The sequence below is a fragment of the Anabrus simplex genome, chromosome 7, assembly GCF_040414725.1.
Source record: "Anabrus simplex isolate iqAnaSimp1 chromosome 7, ASM4041472v1, whole genome shotgun sequence".
Classification (NCBI taxonomy): Eukaryota; Metazoa; Arthropoda; class Insecta; order Orthoptera; family Tettigoniidae; genus Anabrus; species Anabrus simplex.
Window position 1 is genome coordinate 175,937,626 of NC_090271.1, and position 26,161 is coordinate 175,963,786.

A 26,161-nucleotide genomic window follows, 5' to 3' on the forward strand; every position below is an offset into this window, starting at 1 on the left:
AAACTGGGGGCTCATATTTTTTAAGGTATTTGCCAAAGGTTTTATAATAAATTTGTGATTGTTTTTTGTTAAAACTCTCCTCTATCCTTTATAAGATATTTGTAAGATGTTTGAGTTTGGCTTGTCTGATGATTTTATGGGTTGACTTTCTTTGTTTATTAGTTCTAAATTTTATTTGTCTGATTTTTGGGCTTGATGATTTATCCAAGCTTGGTGTCTTCTCTCAATTGCCTGGTCAGATTCTTAATCCCACCATTCATGTTTTCTCCTAGGACTTGTTGGAGCTAACTCTTCTGCTATCAATTTTATTTTGGTGGTCAGTTCATCTAATGTATTAGTGTTGACAGATCTTTCTCCTGTTTTCTTATAGTTCTCCCTATTATTTATTAAGGTGGTAGGGTACATTTTTTTCTATTTTTATTTGGAGGTCTTTTCTTAACCCTTGGAGTTAATTTTATTTTGATCTTAACAATATAGTGATCTGACCCTGAGTCTTCTCCCCTTGGGACTTTGACATTGTAGGCTACCGGATGGCGCCAACTGCTGCTGTTGTGTGAAATGCCTCTCCAGTAAATCTCGTTAATTAGCAAGATTAACAGCCAACAAGTGTCATTTGTGAGTTTCTCAGTGTAACTAAACTGTCATTGACCTGAAGAATCTTTCAGTATGTCCGCGAAAGAAGCTATTCGTCGTGTAGCGTCTATTGAAGATGTTATGAAGGACTTCCAAGGCCGCTTGGAACACGTCGCAAGCTGCACCTGCCGCGCGGATAAGCTGCAGCGGCTAAAGGCTGAGATCTCCCAGTTCCAAGAAAAGGTGTCTAGTGAGCTGAAAGACATAACAAAAAAAACTGGAATTTACTGAACAGCGCCTCGAACAACAGGCCGAACTGCTTGATGAAGCTGAACAGTACAGCCGGTGGAATTGCTTAGTGCTGCATGGTATTCCAGAGGAGCCGGCAGAGAACGTTTACGATAAAGTTATCAACACGATGAAGGGCAAGTTAAATGTAGATATAACTATGTCTGATATAGATCGTTGCCATCGTTTAGGGGTGCTAAAACGAACCACAGCTCAGGTTGTTGCTACGGGTAAGCGCCCTATAATTATAAAGTTCGTGCTTTATCATGACCGGGACAGAGTTTGGAGGGCCAAGCGGCTGTTAAAAGGAACTGGCCTTCTACTGACAGAATCCCTGACAGGTATCAGAAAAACTATTCTAAACAGGGCACGTGATCACTTCGGACTCTGACGGGTGTGGACACAGGACGGCCGCATTGTTGTTTTGAAAGACAATGGACAGAAAATGTTTGTTAGCAGCATGGCACAATTAATAAGCCTTATGTGAGCGACGAGATTGACTAGGAAAAACAATGAGTGATATAATAGTGTATAATGTTTGTGTATGTGAATGTGATAGTGTGTGCGAGAGTGATTGTGTAAATATTTTTGGAGGTGCTTATGAAACAACTAGGGTGAGTAGTTTGAATTTTTCTGTTGACAATGGCTAACGTAAATGAGTCAATTATTTATACCGAACAGCATGTCCGTGATGTCATTGATCCTATCCCTCTTTATTGTCGTCCGCCTTCACCCTTACCTTCCCCTTCACCAGCTGTGGCAGGAGACATTCTTAAGGAAAGGTTAGCTCCCCACCAACAATATTTTCAGTGTTGTCATATCAATGCACAATCGCTTCTTTGTCACTTTGACAAAATACAGGCTCTATTTAGTAACAGTAACTTGCATTGTATTTGTGTAACAGAGACATGGTTACAGCAGTCACTCAAATCTGATCTCGTAAAGCTGAATAACATGACGTTACTTCGCCTAGATCGTTTAAATCGTGTAGGGGCGGTTGCGCTATATATTGCCGTAGCGACTTAAAAAGTAAAATAATTATGACCTCAGATCCTAAGACTCCATTTCGACCTGAATTCATGTTTGTTGAACTCTTGGTTAATAATAAAAAACTACTGATCGGAGTGGTATACAAGGCGCCGGACATACAACATATATCTGACCTAGAAGTGGCATTATCGAAGTTAACTCGGCTGTACGAAAACATAATCATTCTTGGTGACTTCAATACTAATCTCCTAGTTACAAGTAACGAATCAACATACTTACAAAACTTATTCCATGGCATGGATTACAATATACCGACACTAGACGCGACTAACCATGTTCACAGAATAAACCACACGTCTCACACAATGATTGACCTTATTATAACAAACAATCTGCAGAAAGTGATAAAACATGGACAGCTTGCTGTACCAGGTATTTCGACCCACGATCTCATATACTTATGTTACTCTATCAAGGCACCAAAGTACAAAATCAGGTACATAATGCGAAGAGACTTCAAGCATTTTAATACTGAGATAATATGAAATGAAGCATATCAATTGCCGTGGAATGACATTCTACTGACTAATGACATTGATGATAAGGTTGACAGACTGAACTCTTTAATATTAGGACTGTATGACAAACACGCTCCGAAGAAGCAAATTCGAGTTTCTCACCCTTCGTCTCCTTGGCTAACAAATGAAATTAAGACGGTCATGGCAAATCGTGATGCATGGTATAGGCGATTTAGGCGAACTGAAAGCACTAGTGATTTCGAAAATTACCGGATTCTTCGAAATCAAGTTAAGAAATTAATTCGTAACAGCAAGTATAAATATATTCAAGAGATAACAAACAGACGAAATTCAGCACTAATATGGAAACATTTGCATCAGATGGGTATAGGTCGCAGCCTGACCATGCAGACACCCAGTATACCACTTGATGATCTAAATTCTCATTTTAAGAAAGCAGCATACACCAATAATGATATTACTGACAATAATGACTATGATGCTAACTATCCTAATGATAATAATAATAATAATAATCATCATCATCATCATCAACCAGTTGATGACCTAACTGATGATGATATTAACGCCATAAATGCTCATTCCCAAGTAAATCAAGTAAAATTCACTTTCAAAAAAGTTGGGGCGAACGATGTGAAGCGTGTAATTTACTCCCTCAAGTCTGATGCTCCGGGTAATGACGACATACCATTATCTTTCATAAAAAATATTATTGGTGCCATATTACCTATTCTGACGCATATATTTAATCATTGCCTCGTACAGGGAGTATTCCTAACTGTGTGGAAGCACGGTATCGTCATTCCTATTCCTAAGAAGAATTCTCCTAGTTTACCATCAGATTATCGCCCTATATCCATTCTCCCACCCCTTTCCAAAGTACTAGAACGCTTGCTACATGAACAAGTCTTCACTTACTTGACTAACTTCTCACTGCTTGACCCTTACCAATCTGGTTTCAAGAAAGGACACAGCACAACGACTGCCCTACTGAAAGTAACTGATGATATCCGACAGGCAATGGACACTCGACAAGTGACTGTACTGGTTCTACTTGATTTTTCTAGTGCTTTTGATACTGTTGTTCCTCAACTGCTACTTTCAAAATTGGATTCATTAAATTTCAGCAAGACGGCAATTAACTTTTTCAGTTCGTACCTCAAAAATCACCGTCAGTGTGTCAAAGTAAATAATAGCAGATCTGAGTGGATTAACAAACCCCTCGGTGTCCCCCAAGGGTCTGTACTTGGACCATTGCTGTTTGCAATTTACTTACACGATGTTGCCAAATCGATTACACATTGCAAGTATCATCTTTATGCTGACGATCTGCAGATCTACTACCACTCTAGAACTGATAAAATTCAGACTGCGGTAGAAAAAGTTAATGCTGATTTAAGTCTCATAAGTAATTTTGCATTGAGTAACAATCTCAAAATTAATCAAAACGCAAGCAATAATCATTGGTACTTCGAAAAAGTTACACGTCTTAAAACAATACGAAATTCCTCCTGTAGCACTAAACAATACCATTATTCCATTTTGTGAAACAGTTATGAATCTTGGTGTGGCTATAAGCGAAACATTGAACTGGTCGCAACATGTGATGAAAGTGTGCCAAAAGGTATATCAAAGCCTGCATCCTCTGAAGCGGTTTAAAAATATATTTCCTTGGTCCTTGAAAATAAAGCTCATTCAATCACTCTTGTTTCCAATTCTCGAATACTGTGATACAGTTTTTATTGATATCAATAACGAGCAAAGCATGAGACTGCAACGTGCCCAAAATGCATGCATCAGGTATGCATTCGACATACAACCACACGCCCATGTATCCCCATTCTATACACAATTATCTTGGTTACGACTGAATGGCAGACATAGACTCCACGCAACTACTTTGGAGTATCAAGTGCTTTCCGAAAACACTCCTCCTTACCTATCCACCAGATTTCGCTACCTTAGTTCCCTGTACCTGTTCAATACCCGGTCAGGCTGTACGCTAGAAATTCCTGTGCATAGAACTGCAACCTACAACAGATCGTTCACGATCACCGCCACGAGCTGGTGGAATGAACTCCCCAATGACATCAGGGAAGCTAAATCTAAGACAAAATTTAAAATCCTTTGCCAGCGTCATCTTTTAAGCACTTCCAGTCTTTCTTGAGTGTGAATGGGATGCATGAATGAGAGTGAATATGGTTGTTTATTGCAATGTGTTCCTGTATATAATTTAGTTATACTTTACTCACCTTAGTTTAGTTAGTGATACTTTAGTCGCTTTAGTTATACTTTAGGTTGTAAAGATTTCATATGTTTAAATTTTATGTAAAATATATATTGTATATACATGAAGTGGTTAAGTGTAAGAAAGGGCCGGGAGCCCTAACTTCGCCACAATAAAGGCGCTTTAATAATAATTTCACGATGGTAAAATTTATCCATGCAAACATGGTCCAGTTGTCATTCACCTTTTGGGAAATCAGGATGTTTCCAAGTTTTTAATTTGTGAGGCTTCCTTTTAATATATGTTGATTTTGAGATAAGATAGTGGTTTCTGCACAAGTCAACGAATCTTTGACCGTTTTGATTCATCCTCTTATTTGCTGGCCATTTTCCAACGATATCTCGGTATCTTCTTTCTTCTCCCAGTTGTGCATTGAAATCACCAAGGAAAATTTTAATGTGTGATGGAGGTGTGTTGATTGAAGTTTGATCCAGGAGATCCCAGAATTTTTGTGCTGCTTCTTTAACATTTAGAATGTTATTTTTCTGATTAGTAAGAGCATGTACATTTATAACTGTGTAGATTTTATTTGCAGATTTCAGAGTTAGTGTTGAAAGTCCAGGGAATTAAGATTTAAATTCCATGACTGAATCTATGATTTTGAGATTTATTAGAAATCCATTACCAAACTGCGGACAGTTTTTTATCACTCGTTTTCCAGGGATTCTTTTATACAGTCAGTACCCTTGTGATTCTATTGGGTCTTGATCACAATTCCTTATTTCTATAACGGCCATAATTAGACTTTTATGTTTGTCAATGATGTTAACGACATCTTTAATTTTTCAATTTGGCACAAAGAGTTAACACATTGCTGACCGGATGCTTGAGCTTGTCACATACCCTGTGGACCGGACATTTTTCTCCTAAGCATACTAGGGTGCACTTGATTATAAAAATGTACATAGATATTAAACCAGTCAATATTTTATCTTTAAAGTTGGTATGGGTACTCTCCAATGCCCCTAGTAGTAGTGGATCTGCCTTTACAAAACCATCTTCAGCGTCAATTCCTAACACATCATTAATGTTTACATTGTTGTCGTCGTCAGAATCACTTGAATAAATAAGTACACTAGGTAAATTACGGAATGTAGAGGCTTGAATATCACTTCCACTATCACTCTCACATTCAGTTTCCAATAATTCATTAGACTATTTCCATTTGAACGACCATCGGCATGTAATTCTTCTAAAATATCGTCATCAGCTAACACCGTTTTCTGCGGGCGCTCCATCTTGTCATTGACTGAACCGGCAGAAAGAAAGTCGACGTTTCGAAACTAAATCAAAGAATAAAAAAGGCCGTGAATAAAAGAAAAGTGGCGGAAATACATCTAAGATTTATTCTACTCAATGTGCACGTCCGAAATAGTTCAAGATATGGTCAAGAGATGTCACAGGAAGACCGATAACAATGTCGTGAATAAAACCGAGATTTCTCGGGGCCCGTCACCTACCGCTGGCGAGTGTACTACGAGATTTCTCGGGGCCCGTCACCCATGTGTTAACATTGTGTGTTGAGAAGAAAGAGATTTGTTTATGTTTCATTTTTTGAAGTTTTTGTATAGATGCTGGCTGCTGAGTTTTCAGATGCCCTAATCCATCATAATCTCTCATCGACTGTCTAAAGTGCCACCTTGAGATGAGAATAAATCCTCCAGTTACAATTCTAAATGTTATTTAGAAAGGCGAAGATGAGAGATGAAGGATGATTTTAGGAAATTGCGAAGAAGGCTTTCTGCCTTATTTCATCCTAGTTTTTCAGGACTGGGAGAAAGCATTTCCTCCATATCCTGCAAACATTATGGTTTTCCTGCCAATACTCGGGTAGCTGACTGCAGTGGTTTCCCACTGGGTGATGGGGTCGCCACATCCCTACGCCTGCCATTATAATCAAAACTCTCCAACTCAACTGTGGCCGACATTACGAAAACAGCTCAATTCAATTTTGACTGGCAGTAGGCAATGGGGCCTCCCTTTCTAATTAAATCTCCCAAACTCGATTCTGAATGGCAGTAGGCAAGTGAGCCTGTTGTTACAGTAGGAACTCTCAAACTTGATTGTGAATGGGCAGTGGAAAAGGGGGCCTGCCAGTATCATCACAACTCTGCAACTCGCACTTTACATTGGAAACAACCTCCCCCCGCTGTTTCTCAGATAATGCTAATAAAATCTTATTCACTGCGTGTAAGTAATTTACGTAGAAATCCGTATATAATGTAGAATACCATAGCAAAGCATGGGTACATTTGCTAGTAGCACCACCAACCACCACCTTGAGGACCTGGTTATCATCATACAGTGAAATACCAAGGAAATTATGGGACTTCCAGACAGAACCACTAGCAGCATGTTCTACATGCCATGGAAGACGCACGGACTGGTCTTGATAAACTATAAATAGGAAGCTCCGCTACAACACCTATCAGTAGCTAACAAAATTTCTAAATGTGTTGATTCCTGTTCTATGTATGTTTTTAACTGTCAGCAGAATGTCCATGTGTGCCTTTGTCAAATTAAAGCTCTGAGAGTTGCTACTACAGGTAATAAAAGCAGTAGACAATTTTGCCGAATGCCGAGTTCAAAATCATTAAATGACTCAATTCTGTAGTAAGGCATGGGAGGGTCGCATTTCAAGGAATACCCAGCAACCAATAATTTTATAAGATGTACAATATAATAGGTTAGGATCCACCTTTCAATACTCCGTAATAAGATGGTAAGAAGTAGTTACAACCTGTTTAATGGGACCGGTTTCAACACATTTTAAGTGTCATCATCAGCCAATTTTCGAAGATCTTAAAACAACTAGCACATTGAATACAGGCAAAAAATTAACAATGTATCATAACGTAGCAATTCAGTAAATGTTCAAAACACAATAATCACAGTCAAGAGAGTAAACAGAACATCACTATCTTGCGCCGAAAACAAATATAGCTGAAGTTCATAAGCAGGTCAAATATTCGCTTATGTAAAGTCGTTGCTAGGCAGGTCTTGTAGGCATTTGTTTTTCCGGCCGAAGAGCAAAAGGTGACGTGAATGAAGTCTTAGGAAAACAGTATAGGATTTAATTTCGTCAAATTTCAAAGTGGATATATAGGTTTTATAAAATAATTTAAAACGTTAAAAAAGAATAAAGCCAAATAAAAATATATTTTAAAAAAATAGGGAGAAATAATGAAAGAAATACGAGGTTCAACTCGAAACAACTTGCCGTAGTAATTGATAAAGAAATGATAAATAGAGAAAGGGGGGACGTTAATTAGAGGGTGGTGATGGTGGTGGTGGTGGTGGTGGTGGTGGTTATTGTTATTAGAGGAAATATAATTGGGCAAAAATCCTTAATATAATATGAATTCGAAGAAAAAAGAAAAAAGAACCGACACTTCGAAAAATGAAGATATCGGTTAAAGGAAGACAAGGGCCACGAAGGGCGTGAAAATGAAAGACTCCCTAGCCCTCGCAAACCTAATAGCATCGGGGTCGGAAAAGAACAAGAATTGACCAAGGGAGGTCGGACAGGATAGATGAAAGTGAGGAGCCTGGCACAAGTAAGTGGAAGCAATGCCAGGACTCAGCTAAGGGCCACGTGGTCGCCAATCCACGCTCTGAAGTTCAGAGCCCCTGGGGGATGGAGGATGGGAAGGAAAGAAAAAATGAAAAAATGGAAGGGATCCGATACTTCGAAAAATGAAGATATCAGCCAAAGGAAGACAAGGGCCACGAAGGGCGTGAAAATGAAAGACTCCCTAGCCCTCGGAAAACTAATAGCGTCGGGGTCGGAAAGGAACAAGAGTTGACTAAGGGAGGTCGGACAGGATAGATGAAAGTGAGGAGCCTGGCACAAGTAAGTGGAAGCAATGCCAGGACTCAGCTAAAGGCCCCCGTGGTCGTCAACCTACGTTCCGAAGTTCAGAACCCCTGGGGGATGGAGGGTGGGAAGGAAAGAAAAATGGAAGGGATCTGATACTTCGAAAAATGAAGATATCAGCCAAAAGAAGACAAGGGCCAACGAAGGGCGTGAAAATGAAAAACTCCCTAGCCCTTCGGAAACCTAAAAGCGTCGGGGTCGGAAAGGAACAAGAGTTGACCAAGGGAGGTCGGACAGGATAGATGAAAGTGAGGAGCCTGGCATAAGTAAGTGGAAGCAATGCCAGGACTCGGCTAAGGGCCCCGTGGTCGCCAACCCACGCTCCGAAGTTCAGAGTCCCTTGGGTGAGGAGGAGGAGAACTAAGGAGGATCAAGGGGGGTGTTGCGGAAGGGGGAAGTGGCATGAGAGGGTGTTGTGTAAATTGTGAAAGATTGATTCCTTATTTGTTGACTTCAGGTTATTTAAAAAGGAGATGAGAAAATCGAAAAGGGGATTAGGTTTCTAAATCAGGCGTATACCGTTTTAAGTGCCACAACTGCAATTCTTCTTACATAGGTCAAACTGGTCGCAACTTCAAAATTAGGTACTTTGAACACGTTAATGCAATAAAACACAACAGATTTTCGGCAGTGGGACAACACATACATGACACAAAACATGCTTTCACTACAATAAACCAGGATATTGAAATTCTCAGCACTCTAAATAAAGGCCCTCTCCTAGACATCACCGAAAACTGTTTTATACACCTTGACCAGTTTTTCAATCCAAATCTTAATCTGAATGATATTTCTGAGAAACCTAATCCCCTTTTCGATTTTCTCATCTCCTTTTTAAATAACCTGAAGTCAACAAATAAGGAATCAATCTTTCACAATTTACACAACACCCTCTCATGCCACTTCCCCCTTCCGCAACACCCCCCTTGATCCTCCTTAGTTCTCCTCCTCCTCACCCAAGGGACTCTGAACTTCGGAGCGTGGGTTGGCGACCACGGGGCCCTTAGCCGAGTCCTGGCATTGCTTCCACTTACTTATGCCAGGCTCCTCACTTTCATCTATCCTGTCCGACCTCCCTTGGTCAACTCTTGTTCCTTTCCGACCCCGACGCTTTTAGGTTTCCGAAGGGCTAGGGAGTTTTTCATTTTCACGCCCTTCGTTGGCCCTTGTCTTCTTTTGGCTGATATCTTCATTTTTCGAAGTATCAGATCCCTTCCATTTTTCTTTCCTTCCCACCCTCCATCCCCCAGGGGTTCTGAACTTCGGAACGTAGGTTGACGACCACGGGGGCCTTTAGCTGAGTCCTGGCATTGCTTCCACTTACTTGTGCCAGGCTCCTCACTTTCATCTATCCTGTCCGACCTCCCTTAGTCAACTCTTGTTCCTTTCCGACCCCGACGCTATTAGTTTTCCGAGGGCTAGGGAGTCTTTCATTTTCACGCCCTTCGTGGCCCTTGTCTTCCTTTGGCTGATATCTTCATTTTTCGAAGTATCGGATCCCTTCCATTTTTTCATTTTTTCTTTCCTTCCCATCCTCCATCCCCCAGGGGCTCTGAACTTCAGAGCGTGGATTGGCGACCACGTGGCCCTTAGCTGAGTCCTGGCATTGCTTCCACTTACTTGTGCCAGGCTCCTCACTTTCATCTATCCTGTCCGACCTCCCTTGGTCAATTCTTGTTCTTTTCCGACCCCGATGCTATTAGGTTTGCGAGGGCTAGGGAGTCTTTCATTTTCACGCCCTTCGTGGCCCTTGTCTTCCTTTAACCGATATCTTCATTTTTCGAAGTGTCGGTTCTTTTTTCTTTTTTCTTCGAATTCATATTATATTAAGGATTTTTGCCCAATTATATTTCCTCTAATAACAATAACCACCACCACCACCACCACCACCACCATCACCACCCTCTAATTAACGTCCCCCCTTTCTCTATTTATCATTTCTTTATCAATTACTACGGCAAGTTGTTTCGAGTTGAACCTCGTATTTCTTTCATTATTTCTCCCTATTTTTTTAAAATATATTTTTATTTGGCTTTATTCTTTTTTAACGTTTTAAATTATTTTATAAAACCTATATATCCACTTTGAAATTTGACGAAATTAAATCCTATACTGTTTTCCTAAGACTTCATTCACGTCACCTTTTGCTCTTCGGCCGGAAAAACAAATGCCTACAAGACCTGCCTAGCAACGACTTTACATAAGCGAATATTTGACCTGCTTATGAACTTCAGCTATATTTGTTTTCGGCGCAAGATAGTGATGTTCTGTTTACTCTCTTGACTGTGATTATTGTGTTTTGAACATTTACTGAATTGCTACGTTATGATACATTGTTAATTTTTTGCCTGTATTCAATGTGCTAGTTGTTTTAAGATCTTCGAAAATTGGCTGATGATGACACTTAAAATGTGTTGAAACCGGTCCCATTAAACAGGTTGTAACTACTTCTTACCATCTTATTACGGAGTATTGAAAGGTGGATCCTAACCTATTATATTGTACATCTTATTTCTCTATTCAATACGGAACAATAATGAAGTTTTTAACTTTAAACAATAATTTTATGTCGGAAAATATTCATTTGATGCAATCTGTCCTGAAGCTTAATGTAAAGGATTAAAAACTTAGTGAGTTTCCTAGTAATGGCAGTGAAATACTCGTAAAACGTCATCCCTTTGTAAAAGATACACAAAAGAGAGAGAGTCTTGTATTCGGGTCTTGACCCTTCAATTCACTGCTAATTAACCAGAGGCACCATAAAGTAAAGCATTCACTCACTGAACTGTTGAACAAAATTTGATACAAATGTTTCCAATAAGTTCACACTTTAGATAAGCCGGAGGCTGACAGATTCCTGGATTCCAACACAAAAGTTGAAATGTCAATATTTTAAATGTCGACAAGGCCTAATATCCCAGAAAAGGACAAAAGCTTGTCAGCTGATATTGGTTGTGAAAGCCTGCAGCATTATAAGGTCTCATTTTTTATACATAACGAATGACAAAGCATAATCACCACGTACTGTACTGTAACAAAAATGAATAAATATAAAGAGACTTACGTTTCCAAGCGATCCTGAAGGCAAACCATTTCTTCACCCTTGCCAGTTTTTTCAAAACAGTTTGCTGCAATGTCTTCAAGGCACACTTCTTCAACCTCAGGCTGAAGGTCAACACTGATTGCCCGTTGTCTCATGACCCTCCGTATCTCCTCAAGGCAGGCTGAACGTAACTAAGAGAACATAGGAAAGAATATTAGTTACAACAACCTGCAGAAATGAAGGTCAAAGAATGATATAATCAAATGCAATGGCTTACTGAAAAGCAAGGATACTTGATAAATGCATAAAATTATGATCAAACAACATGATTAAAAGAAATACAAAAATAAAGGGGTTTTAAATAAAATCAACAAAAAATTCTGTTTGAATGTAAATATATTAAGGAAACTTACTAAAGCCTGGGTACTTCACCAAGTTTGTCTACTTGCAATATTCTCACATTTAAAATGGCAATGGTTCCATGCACAAATGATTTTTCAAGGAGATGAAAAATATTAATCGGATGCTATTATGCATCATTAGACCAAAAGTTGGTTTCAAGTTATTTGTGTTTAAATTTAGGTTTATGTGTAAATTTGAGCAAACATAATTTTGTTAAACATGGTATTTCTGGTGTTGTAGGATAATAGATTTTACCTTCTCACCAAATTTCAACATTTTTATACTCATAGTTCATAGATTTTCTTGAAAGAAATGGCGCTTAGTCTACTTGAAGCAATTTACAGTATTTCTCATGTGCGAATAATGCATCACAATGCTACACCAATAATCCCTTACTGCTGAGTATCTACTGAGTGAGAATTCAAAAAATATTCGGCCACAGTCATGATTAAAACCTGAATCCCTACTGCGCTAAGTGCTTGAACCATCGCAAACTGCACCACAACTCTGGCATATTATTCCAGTTTTAGATGGAGAAACTTTGCTATAACCACTTACTGATTTGACAAATTTCTACTGATCTGAGTGAAATACAAATGGTAAGAAGTGAGCCACTGTAGTCTATACAACGCATATTTCTTTATGGATTTTCCTTCACGATAGACCTATTATATTCTGAGAGTACAGTACTGATGTGATATTTTCAAGCCTATGGGTAAGTTTTGTTCTGATTTAGATGCACATTAGTTGCTAAGTAGAACGGCAGTCTCTCATACCGTTAGGGGCCGTTGACCCCTTTAAACAAACATCATCATCATCATCATCATCATCAGAATGGTAGTCCCTTAAAATAAGTAAGGGATATGGAGGCTGGTATATGTGGTTATGATTACCTTATTCCAAGCAAAATAAAGCAATTCCAAAAGAAAGTATAGAATTTTAATTACTTATCTCAATTGGACAGGAATAGAAAATATGATTAAAATATTTGCTCCTATAAATTCATATAAACTACTGGACAGGTAATAAGATTGTTACTCTCAGTTCTTCAATCTCGAAATCAGGATTTCCACTAAATCCATCTACGCTGTCCATGATGTCAGAATCTCCTTGAAGTTTCTGGTAAAATTGTTTGGCATCTGCAAGTATTAGGTGCTTAGAGACTTAAGGTCTCCAAGTTTGGCTTCGGAGATAGGTTTTCCATTTGGCCACAAAGGTATTAATGGCTGATTAAAGGGAACTCTAGTTTCCTGTGGTCGTTCCAGTGTTGACGTATTTATATTTACTTCCATATATTCACCATCAAATTTAGTTTTGACGTACATACTGCATGGCTGTGATTTCAAGAACTGGATTTCTTTTAGTATTTGCCAGTTTATCTTGCAACCATGGATATGTGTTTCCCGATTCACGATCAGTTTTTCAAGATCTGCTGAACTGAAGAACGTTGTCTTTTCCATTTGGCAAACAACAATGGTGTTTTACCGCCTGCAGTTTCTCATTATGTTTATGTAGTCCTCTGCAGTGTATATATATGCTGATGAAATTTGAGGGCACGCTAAACATCTGCAAAGTCACTGCATTCATTATTCGGACCTGGAATTCACTGATTTGGCACGTATTACCTAGCATAACATGTTAAAACACTGTTATAGCGAAGCCTTCACAGCTTCTTCACATAAATATATCGATACAGAAATATTACTTACATTGCAGACTAGGAGCCTCTGTGGCTCAGGCGGAAGCGCACCGGTCTCTCACCACTGGGTTCCATGATTCAAATCCTGGTCAATCCATGTGAGATTTGTGCTAGACAAAGTGGAGGCAGGACAGGTTTTTCTCTAGGTACTTCGGTTTTTCCTGTCATATTTCATTCCAGCAACACTCTCCAATACCATTTCATTTCACCTGTCATTCATTAATTATTGTCCCAGAGGAGTACGACAGGCTTCGGTAGCCGGCACAATTCCTATACTCGCCGCTAAATGGGGCTTCATTCATTCCATTCCTGACCCGGTCCAATGACTGGAAACAGGCTGTGGACTTTCATTTTCATTGCAGAATACCGTATTAGATACTGTACAACAATCTCATTTTGATACTAACCTTAGAAAGTTCTTCTAAAATGATTCTCCGACGTAACCATTTTAGAAAGCTGCATTAGTAGCATTGTTCTTCTCCTTACTTTCGGAAGTACTTGATACATCACTCAATGTTTCACCATGTCAATAATCTAGCACTACTGAAAACGCGGGCTCCCTCGCTGTCATCCACAACGCAATGTGAGGAATGAGGCGCTTGGTCTAATGATACAAAATGGATTGTCGCGTTGTCTACTGATGCAATTTACAGTTTAGCTAATTCCTGATATGTCGCTTAGGTTTTCAGTTTACTGACAACTAATGCCCTCTTGTAAGACAGTGGGAAATTTATTAAAAGTAGTTCAAGCTTTCCTCTGCAAGACAGTGCTAAAATCTCAATTTTCGTCAAATGGCGCTTAGTCTATTGATGCATAACTCCATCCAATTCTCATACTGTTTGTTGCAACAAGTTCAGGAATGTTAAAATGAACCAGAATTTGACAAGTCTCTGTATAATTACGAAGGTTGATCAAATATAAGCAGGATTTTTGTTCCTGAACATCAACAGTTGGTAGGACTGGCCCTGCACCTCTGCTATGCTTAGACCGGACCGTTAGGAGTGGGGAGAGCGTGCTGTTAGATATTTCCAGCCATTTCATCAGTAACGCTCACAATGACAGAGCAATAGGTACACACCTCCACTGACTATATTATCTATGAGTTGTTGAGAATCTACAGTATTAAGAATCTGAGTTATTATGAATCTACGTGATACTGTGAAGCTGTGTGTTATGATGAATCTACATATTTGTGATCGAGAGAGTACATTACACTCATAAGGAACTGGACTCAGTCTCCCAAGAGTTGTTTTACTTACACCTGCTGTTAAGCAACACTCTCTCACAGGAATTGTGGTTGACTTTTGAACACATTACTGCAATACAGCTCGAACAAAAATTCAACCAGGTGTCCTTCAGGCAGAAATCGAAGTTCTTCCGACTAGCTCAGAAACAGGCGGTCTCTCGCACGAACCTGGATGCTAGTAAAACTGTCGTCAATCTTTCCAAGAAATCCTTGGACGAGAACCAAACGGCAGTTCTAGATAGGGGTCTTAATTTCGCTGTCGCTTCCTCTAAAATTCCCACTGAGGAGTTAATTACTTCCCCTGAGGCAGCCATCCACAAACTATCTATGGATGAGGCTGAGGAGTTAAGACAGAAATGTGCGAGACTCATCAGATCCGCCGTTGTACCTGCGCCCAATTTAACAAGAGGCGAAAGGAGAGCTCTGAAGGAACTTAGAGATGATTCTGAACTGACCATTCTCTCAGCTGATAAGGGTAATGCGACAATGGTTATGGACACTGATGAGTATAAGAATAAGATCTCGGCTATATTGTCAGAGCCTGTTTACAGACTGAGCTCACGTGACCCCACCACTCGTGTGTCCAACGCCACCGTGAAGCTCTTAAGGCAATCTTCCATTCCAAAAGAGGAGGCTAAACATCTGTCCCCGGGGGATGCAGTGCCACCTAGATTATATGGACCACCTTGGATCCATAAAACAGATGTTCCCTCAGGCCTATTGTTAGTGCGAGAGGTTCTCCTACGTATGCTCTGGCTAAATACCCAAGCAAATTGCTTCGGCCACACATAGGACGTACTGAATCATACGTCAGGGACTCTCGGTATTTCGCCAACAAGCTGTCAACCATAACCCTTCAACCGAATGCACTTTTGGTGAGTTTCGATGTGGAGTCCTTGTTTACTAAAGTGCCGATTGACTCGATCATGTCTCTCATTAAACACCTGTTTCTTGAGGACATTACTAAGCTATTTTCTCACTGTGTGACTTCCAGCTATTTCTTGTGGGATGGGAATTTTTACGAACAGACAGATGGATTGGCTATGGGATGTCCATTTTCGCCCATAGTGGCTAATTTCTTTATGGAGCATTTTGAGGAGAAGGCTATTGCTTTGACAGCCACCAAGCCTATGATATGCTGGAGGTATGTTGATGATGCATTTGTGGTCTAGACAGAAGGTCCTGAGAAACTTCATCTATTTCTAAACCACCTAAATCAGCAACATCCTTCAATTAAATTCACTATGGAGATGGAGTTGGACGGATGCCTTCCTTTCTTGGATGTTCTAGTAAGAAAGAAACCGGACGGCTCCTTAGGACATACTGTCGATCATAAGTCTACCCACACAAATCGCTATCTTCATGCAGATTCTCACCACCATCCAGCACAAAAACAAGGCATTCTCATGACATTTGCCAAGAGGGCGAGACAAATTTGTCAGCCAGCAAATATCCAGATGGAGATGGACACGCTCAAAGTAGCATTTAAGGGTAATGGTTACAGCGATTTGCAAATTCATAGAGCCCAATATCCCAGAGAAACGACCAAGCAAATTTCACAGAAGGAAGAAGTGAAGGGAACTGCCTATTTGCCTTACATTCACAACACCACAGATCGAATTGCCAAGGCCCTCAGCAAACACAATATAAAAACCGTGTTTGGCACTGCCACTAAAACTGCCCACAGTCTGAGTAAAACCAAGGACAAATTGTCTCCACTTACATCCTGGGGTATACAAAATTCCCTGTACTTGCAGTAAGGTATACATCGGCCAAACATGCCGGTCTATTGGTACCCGTATCATGGAACATGAACGTAATATTCGTCTCAACCAGCCAGGCAAATCGGCAATAGCTGAGCACGCTCTATCGTCTGGTCATGATGCTCAAGCTCTTACCACACTAGACACTACAGGTCTAGGATTATACGGGAAGCTGTGGAAATACGTAGATATCCAAACAATTTGAACAGGGACACTGGCTATCAATTAAGTAATACCTGGTTATCAGCCATTAAGTATTTATGTAGGTAGTTCCCTTCCCTGTCCCTTCACTATTGTTATTTCGTCTCTGTGTTTTCCAAATTCGTACGTTCCTCATCGCCAGATGTTTCATTCCACGCTTGTGTCAATGTCATACACCTGTCAATGTCATATGTTACGTACATGTTATGTGACCCTCTTAGACTGATACTGATGGTTCGGTCAGCTTCCGCTTCGAACGCTAGCGCTGTGCCATGTCCGGGGAGCCATCTGGTGACGAATGTACGTACCATTTCCACTTCTATTATAACTTCCAAATTTCAGAAACTCATTGTTTAAGAAGCCTTTCTCGTGGACAGTCAAGATTTTCTTCTTATGACGCAGAGCACAGTTCTCTGCAAAACGTAAAGAATTTCACCTTATTTTCTTGACACAGCATAAGCCAAAAAGCCTATACAGTATCATGCACCATAGCACAGTCTTGAATTTCTGGAAGTCAGTCAGCACATATATGAATCTTAATGACATTACAGTGGTCAGACAAGTAGGATCTTCAAAATAATAGTTATTCATGATCAAATTTATTATTGTGTACCCATACTGCTTAGAGTAGGAATTTTATTTCAGGGTAGTGTAGTTGAAGTAAGATAGTACGATATTTATTTACAGGAGCAGTGAGCATCTACATTATTGAGAATCTGAGTTATTATGAATCTACGTGATACAGTATTGTGTAGCTGTGTGTTATGATGAGTCTACATACTTATTAATAGTGAGGAATTTGATGAATATAGTGTCTTCGCTTACATAAACATATAGGTAGGTCATGTAGATGAATGAGTTAACATGGAAGTAATGGAGTAGTACTATCCTCGATACAAACCCAAGGATATGAGAAGCCGCACGTCAAGTTCTGCTCTCGTTATTTTCCCTAGGTACATTTCGACAAGAACCTGACCAGATCCAGAGACCAGCATAATTGTAATGTGTGCATATGCATGGATTTCTTTTACAGCCTTTTGCCAGAGAGTGATCCAGAATCAATGATCCACTGTGTGGTTATGCAATTGTGATATATTTTGGGATGTACTTGATCCATTCTAGGTACAAGCCGAGGACACACTATTACTATTTGCATGTTAGTGCATTATTCTTTCCTTCTGAGATGATGTTCTTTACATTCATATCTTCGAATGAATTCTTGCTACTTCATGATATCTAAATTTGTGTTCACTATTTCAAGTCAGATATTATGGTTATTTAAGCCACGATTTCGTATGGCATGTTTTAATTTTCAATCAAAGTTTGTCAATTCATTGATTCATAATATGAAGCATTATTTAAAATTTTGATGTGGACCAACATTAGGAATTCTTATAAATGCAGTTGTATTTCACAGGCGATGTTATTATTGCCATTGTTAACGAACGCTATTGTTAAGCCTCAAGTGCGGTAAATGCCGTAAAATAGTTAAAAACGGCATCCTGTGTGATTGGTGCAATCATTGGTGGCATTTTAAGTGCGGAAACAGGCCCAGGGAGGAAAAAATTAATGCAAATGAAGACTGGTTTTGTGAACAGTGCGTTGCGAATGTTGTTATCGGTGAGGGCGGCTCGAAATCTAAAGAGAGAGAGTATGAAAATGCGTTGGAAATTATAAATATTCTGCGAAATGACACTGAGGAACTTAGAGCTGAAAATGACGTACTTAAAGAGAAGATTAATGTGATGGAGAGTAAGTATTCAAATGGTTTAGAGCTCGAGTTGGATTTGATTTATGAACCTGTGCAAAGTGAAACAATTAGGCCTAAAAACTGTAGACGATGGGAATCGGTGCCGGTAAAATCTGCGGGTTTCAGAAAGCAGATTCTGGATGATTGTCACTTTCCTGTTTAAAGGAATAGGTTTGAACCCCTTGGAAGTGATACTCATGAATCTGTAGGTAACAGCTCTGAAGTAAATTTTTTGGAATGTCGAAGTGAAAGTAATAAGAATCTTGTAAAACCAATTTGCAAAACCTCGCGGAAATCTGTGAAGATAAGACTTTTTGCCGATAGTCAGGGGAGGAATATTACTACAGAACTAATTAGAAACAGTAAGCATGATGTTTCTGCTGTGATTAAGCCTGGTGCAAATTTTAATGACATAACCTCCGAAAGTCGAAAATACTGTGAAAATCTAGGAGCTACGGGGGTTGCAGTTTATTTAGCAGGGACTAACGACGTGGGAAGAAATAATGCAAGAGGAATGATCTCTTCCCTCAGATCGAGACTACAGGAGTTACATCACACCAATGCTGTTGTATTTTCTGTTCCTCACAGACATGATCTTCCGACATGGTCTTGTGTTAATAAGGAGGTAAACAAGGTTAAGGAAGAACTTTTGAAAATATGTAGGCACTTCAAGAATGTAAAATATGTAGATATAAGTAATTTGGGAAAAAGATTTTATACCTGGCATGGTCAGCACCTAAATAGGTTGGGAAAAAGGTATGTTGTAAATAGTATAATAGAGTTTGCTAATTCAATTCAAGATGTGGAATGTGTACCTGATCCTATACCTCTAGAAAACTAGATAAAGTGACCGATATAGGTCGGTCTGTCATGCTAGAATCGAGGAATGGTATTAATACTCATGGTAGTCTATATAGGTTAGGTTCTTTTAAAACTGTATTGGGGAATAGTGTTAATGTGCAAGGTACACAGACTAGGTTAGATTCTTATCAAATCACTAAAATCAATGAACCTGTAGAAACAAAAATATCTACTAGTAGGCCTATTGTGGAAAATGACATCTAAGAAAGCACCAACGTTAGTTGAACACTTTAGAGATACTATCAAAATGTAAATGGACTTTGAAGCAAACTAACTGAACTTAAACTTTCTTCATGTTTAGCTGACTATGACTTCATGGTATTAACCAAAACAAACTTAAATGATGAAATTAGTGATGTGGAACTCGGACTCGAAACGTATTCCATTTTCAGATGTGATAGGTCTTCTTTAACGAGTATGATGGCATCCCATGGGGGGGGGGGAATGATCTATATTAGCAAGAGGTTTAAACCTACTCTGATACCGTGCATTAACACAGTTGAACAGTTGTTTGTGTCCCTGACTTTTAACACCACTAAATTAATCATTGGTGCTGTATACATTCCACCCAAGTCTCCTGTCCAAAAATATTTCGAACATTGCAGTGCTGTTGAAAAAATTATGTCAAATCTTGACAACCATTTATTGCTCATTGTTGGTGACTACAATCTACCACATCTTAATTGGATAGTAAATGAAGAAACATCTTCTGGCCTTATGTCAGTAGGTAACCACACTATGCAGTCCAGTTTAGTTATAGACACTTTTTCTTATCTCTGTTTAAATCAGTTTAATACTATCCCAAATTTTCTAAATCACTTTCTTGATTTGGTTTTCAGTAACTCCAGTTCCATTGAAGTAAAATCTAGTAATGAAAGCACTGTCCCCCTCGATAGACACCACCCAGCATTAGAGATTTCTTTACCTATACATGAGCTATACAATTCCTTGCCTGCTGATAGTTTTTATTTTGACTTTTTAAATGGTGACTATAATGGACTAAATTATTATCTGTCACAGTTCAGCTGGGAGGAGATGTTTCAAAATGTATCAATTGATAAAGCAGTAGAAATCTTCTATTCAGTACTACATTACGGCATGGAACTTTACATCCCAATATGGAATTTTAAGACTCCCCAATTCCCAAAGTGGTTTAATCATAAATTGAAGTCCCTGATTATTGAAAAGAAGAAAGCACACAAGTGATACAAAATATCAGGTCTCAATAGTGATTATCAGCATTTCTCAAAATTAAGAAATGAATGCAAGTCTGAATCTAAATCTTGCTATACAATGTATGTCTCCAACTGTGAACGAAGTATCACTTCCAATCCACAGAAATTCTGGCAATATCTAAGTTCTAAAAGGTCATGTAATAATATTCCTTCAACAATGCATCTTAATGAAGTTACAGCCGATACTGGAGAAAATATTGTCGGTCTTTTTGCTAACCACTTTTCATCCGTTTATTCTTCTTATCAGAATAGTAGTAGTATGTCATATGATTATCCTTTCTCTGTCAATCTATCAGTTATAAACATTAGTAAGGCAGAAATTTACAACAAACTGATATCTCTGGAATTAAAGAAAATTGTCGGACCTGATGGTGTTTCAACGTACCTGCTCAAGTACTGCTCATTTATTTTATGTGAAGCACTCTTTTATCTGTTCAACTTATCATTAAACCAAGGCGCTTTTCCAGTAGAATGGAAGAATGGATTTGTCAGTCCAGTTTTCAAAAATGGTGATAAAAGTGACATAAAACAATATAGACCAGTTAAAATTTCTTCTCATATTTCCAACATTTTTGACTCAATAATTCTTGACAAAATCACACCTCTCTTTAGAAACATCATCATTGATGAGCAACATGGATTCTTTTCAGGACGGTCAACCTGTAGCAATCTTCTCTTATTCTATCAGTTCCTCTTGGATGCAATAGAGAACCACTCCCAAGTGGACTGCATTTATACAGACTTCTCAAAAGCTTTTGACACTGTCGACCACGATATCTTGCTGCAAAAACTAACAGGGTACGGAATTAATGGGCCTCTCCTCTCATGGTTTGAATCGTATCTTAAAAATCGCCTGCAGATTGTTAAAATGAGGAATAATTTTACTGCACCTATTATTGTTACCAGTGGAGTTCCTCAAGGGTCTCATCTTGCGCCCTTACTTTTTACTCTCTACATAAATGACATTAAAAATATACTTAAGAAAATTTTCAAACTTAGCTACCTATCGATTGCTGTATGTGTCTATGGTATGCCCTATACTAGAATACTGTACACCTGTTTGGAAACCTTCTCATCAGACCTCTATCCATACATTAGATTCAGTACAACATAAATTTCTTCGTTTATATTCATTTAGAGCAGGATTCTCATATGATAATGTTGATTATACATCCTTACAACAGTCCGTAAATATGCATAGCCTGTCACAACGCCGTGAATTATTGGATACACTCTTCATTTTTAAATTGCTTCATTCCTTGTTGAATTGACCACAACTCCTTGCAAAAATTAACGTACATGTACGAGACAGATGCACAAGGTTCAAGAATACATTGTCTACAAACTGGCATAGAACTAACTACGCATTCAATGGGCCAACTGAACGAATGTCAAGATCTCTAAACAAACTGGATATTGATATATTTACTGCTCATTGTCAAAATTGAGAAATCACTTACATAATCTCCAAATTTGACTATTACTTTCCTGTGATTACTTGTAATATAACCTGTGTATATATCTGTACATTTTCTACTTATACTCCATTGAACTTTTTTTAGTGTGTTTTGTTTATTCTTCTCTACCGTTATGTAAAATGGTATTACCGTTAATAAAGTATTAATTAATTAATTAATTAATTATTGTTATCACTTCTCTCTCATAACAATGTAAGTTGAGCCTACACAACAATGCATTATGAATGTCAATAAACCAGCCATCCATATAAGATTTTAATGTTTTGTAGATAGGACTCCTTTCATATCCCTTCATTACTATTATATTTATGCCATTGACCGGGACGCCTTTCTGTCTCAGGTACAATTATTAAGAATTTATTGGTGACCTGTCGTGAGAACCTACCCTTTTGTAGATAGGAATCTTATGTTCGCCAGAGCTAAGCCATACCACGCTACGATATGATATGATATTTACACGATGATACGCCAACCCTACCTGTAAATATTATATTTATGACATCCTATCTGATAATAACTCAGCTTTAATTGTAATTAAGCTGTACATATTTACCATGAGTATGATGATTGCTAGGATGCTATTTATATGAATGATAAGTTGCATATGATAATTATTTATGTGACATCGCGACACCCTATTATCGACACTTACTATCACCGCGAACGTTGTCGCATTATTTGTCGTCCAACCACGTGGCTCGAAAGGGGTGTCCCATTATTTGTCACCCAACTGTGGGGCTAATCCAATTCCAGAGAGTAGATGTTGCAATATGAAGAGATGTTAAGTACAGAACAAAAATGTCAAACCAGATACAAGGAGATCTGAACAAACAACCTTCGGAGTTTGCATCAGATGAACAGAGATGAAGTTCATCAGAACACATACACAAAAGCCCATTTTGAAAGAGAAGCATCTAGGAAAAGACCTGAAGGAAGAACACGAGATGGATGAAGCAGGTTACAAAAGGACATGGATAGGAAGAGCCTAGAATGGGATAAGATAATGGAAGACAAGTGGTCATAATTTTTTTTTTGCTACGGGCTTTACGTCGCACCGACACAGATAGGTCTTACGGCGACGATGGGATAGGAAAGGCCTAGGAGTTGGAAGGAAGCGGCCGTGGCCTTAATTAAGGTACAGCCCCAGCATTTGCCTGGTGTGAAAATGAGAAACCACAGAAAACCATTTTCAGGGCTGCCGATAGTGGGATTCGAACCTACTATCTCCCGGATGCAAGCCTACAGCCGCGCCTCTACGCTCACGGCCAACTCGCCCGGTAAGTGGTCATAAGACACAATATTATGGAAGAGGATTGTTCATTTCACACCAAGGCTGCTGAGGTTAGTTTATGTACCATTATAAATTAAAATTTCTCTCCAAAAATCTCTGTTAGATTGGTACTGAAATCATCGCAAAGGAAGAAAATATCAACATTCTGATAGCTACCTTCATTGTGTCATCTGGATGGTAAGCATATCTATAAAGACATGGCAGAATAAGTGGTCCTCTCTCAGGGTCTTGTTGTCCATCAAGATCTACCCAGGCTCTCTTGGCATGACAGAACCGGACTGCATCTTCATGACATTCTCGGTATAGTTGTGGATCAAGCTTGAAATCTCGTGCTACGAAGTACTGAATTTGCAAGAGAGCAGTTTCACACGCATCTGTCATGTGGTCTGAACCCAGTTTCTCCATTAGACAGGACATAACCCTGCAAGTTCAAATTCAATACATTACATAAAATATAAGGCAGGTGAATAAAAAAATTGACATTTTTCTTATAAAAAGCTTTAGGTACCTGGCATCTCCACCTCTAATGTCCTGACAGGCGGAATCCACTACAGGTTTGCAAGCTTCTCTCAGAACTGGATCTACTCGCCAATCTTCTCCTGCATCAGCTTGTTTCACCAATACTTCCAACTGAAAAAAGTTATGAATGACCATGTAATTTAAAATATTAACACTGTCACAATAAGAATATTGGTTATGTAAAAGGCCACTGAGATCACTACAAAACCAGATTTAAATCTGACCTGAGAGTTCAGAGCTCTGCAGCAGCTTTTAAACCTTCAACCAGATTGGTGTGGGTCAGATCGCGCAGAGTGCCAATTTTCAGCTCTATGTTCTGCGCATTTCCTGCCAGAAAGCCCCAGTATCAAGTAGCTGCCTACACCTTCCCCCCCTCTCTCTCCCAAGGCCAGAACTGCATCGCACGGTTCTTTATCTATAACATGAGTTTGTCATTTTGACCTCTACCACATTAAGTATGTGTTTTATTCCATTCATACCTTGATTTCGTTTTATTATAGTACTGTAACTACAAATTTTCAATCCTTTTCAACCTTTCTTACTATATCAATAATTTACATCGTACTATTTGTTTTAACTACCTACTTTGAACTGGTCACACATCTGGAAGCAAATACTGCTAACAAAAATCTCAAACCAGATAAAACTGCTTATTTTGAAGGCATATTTTCTGAGTTTCTAATACACAGTGGCCCAAGAAACAAGGCTTTGGTGGGCTTAATTCTATTCCAGTCTAGCCTAAGCTCGCATAGTGCGCAGATGTGCTGAGTTGAGTGTGCCGGCAGAGCGGGGGTGGAGTGTGAGCGGTGAGTGCAAGAGGGAAGACAAGAGTGAAGAGGAAGATGATCGGTGTGGAGCAGTATCGGGTAGTTATTGGAAGATGGTAGGGGAGAAGGAAGAAGGACACAGCCAAAAGAGAAGGAGACAAAGTGGAAATAAGTATGAAGGGTGAGATGATATTGGCGGTAGCCGTGATTATGGTACTGCTAGTTATAGGGGGCGTAGAAGTAAACCCCAGCCCGTCTCCCAGTGGCAACATGAGCTGGGAAGATGTGGAGGTTATAAAGAGGGTAGTAAAGGAGGTTGTGGAAGAAGTATGGCCATTTGAACAAATAAAAAGTATGATTCAGGAACAAGTGAAAGAGTTTGAAAATATGAGGCAATGGATTCAGGGAAAAACAGACGAAATAACGACCGAAGTGGGAAACAATGAGAGAGAAATTGTGTCACTCAAAGAGAAAATAAGGAATATGGAAGACGAGGTGATGAAGCTGAAGGCAGAAAGAGAAGACAGTACCCAGGAACGCTCGAAGAAATGCTTATTAATATATGGAGTGCCAGAAGAAAAAGGAGAGGACAAAGTGATGACAATTTACAAAGTTGTGGAAGTCATCCAAAACCGAATGAAAATTAACTTCAGTGAAGTGGACATAGACGATGTGGAAAGGACAGGTAACAGGCTGATAAAAAGTGAAGCTGTTATCTTCCCTGGTGGCGGAAATAGTGATAAGAAATGCGGGTAATCTACAGAGTACAAAAATTTGGATTAAGAGGGACATGTGAAGAGAAGGGATGACGAATGTAAAAACCCTTAAGAAACATTATGTAAGAGCCCACTTCAAGGATTAAGGGCTCACATTAGATGTCAGGAATTAGGGGTAACCAATGGCCAATGGACCAGATTTTGGACAGTGACAAAATTACAGGAATGAGACGAGAATTAGGAGCAAGAAGAAGTGGTGGGGAAGAGCGTGGAAGAAAGGCAAGTTTTAGAAAGCAAGGTTGGAGAAGATGGACATGGTGACAAGGAAAGAGCAAAGGGAAACAGAAAGTCGAGTGAGAAAAGGCACGGAGACGAACATAGTGAAAGAGTGGTCGTGCATAGTGATAAGGAAAGAGCAGTGGACAACAGTATGAGAATACAAATGTTTAGAGAAGCAGCTCTGGACACAGCCAGGGAAGAGGATAGGCAGAGAGGTGAATACAGTGAAGAAATGGTTAGGCAGAGTGAAAAGGAAAGGTCTGACAGGGAAAGAATAGAACTGTTTATGAACAAAGAGAGGAGCAAGAACTTAAGGGATCTGTGAAGAAAAAAAGATGCGGGCATAGTAACAAGAAG

The 26,161-nt window shown here is 39.2% G+C and overlaps 1 protein-coding gene across 1 annotated transcript in view; it reads right to left on the reverse strand.

The window, feature by feature from the left end:
• Positions 1 to 26,161, reverse strand: part of Glg1 (golgi glycoprotein 1) — a 266,753-nt gene that overhangs the window by 132,616 nt on the left and 107,976 nt on the right. Inside the window, exons 6-8 of the mRNA XM_067151476.2 lie at positions 24,032 to 24,153; positions 23,680 to 23,944; positions 11,619 to 11,788 (exon numbers count right to left, since the gene is read on the reverse strand). Coding sequence (XP_067007577.1) covers positions 11,619 to 11,788; positions 23,680 to 23,944; positions 24,032 to 24,153 — 557 coding nt within the window. The remainder of the gene's footprint in view (positions 1 to 11,618; positions 11,789 to 23,679; positions 23,945 to 24,031; positions 24,154 to 26,161) is intronic.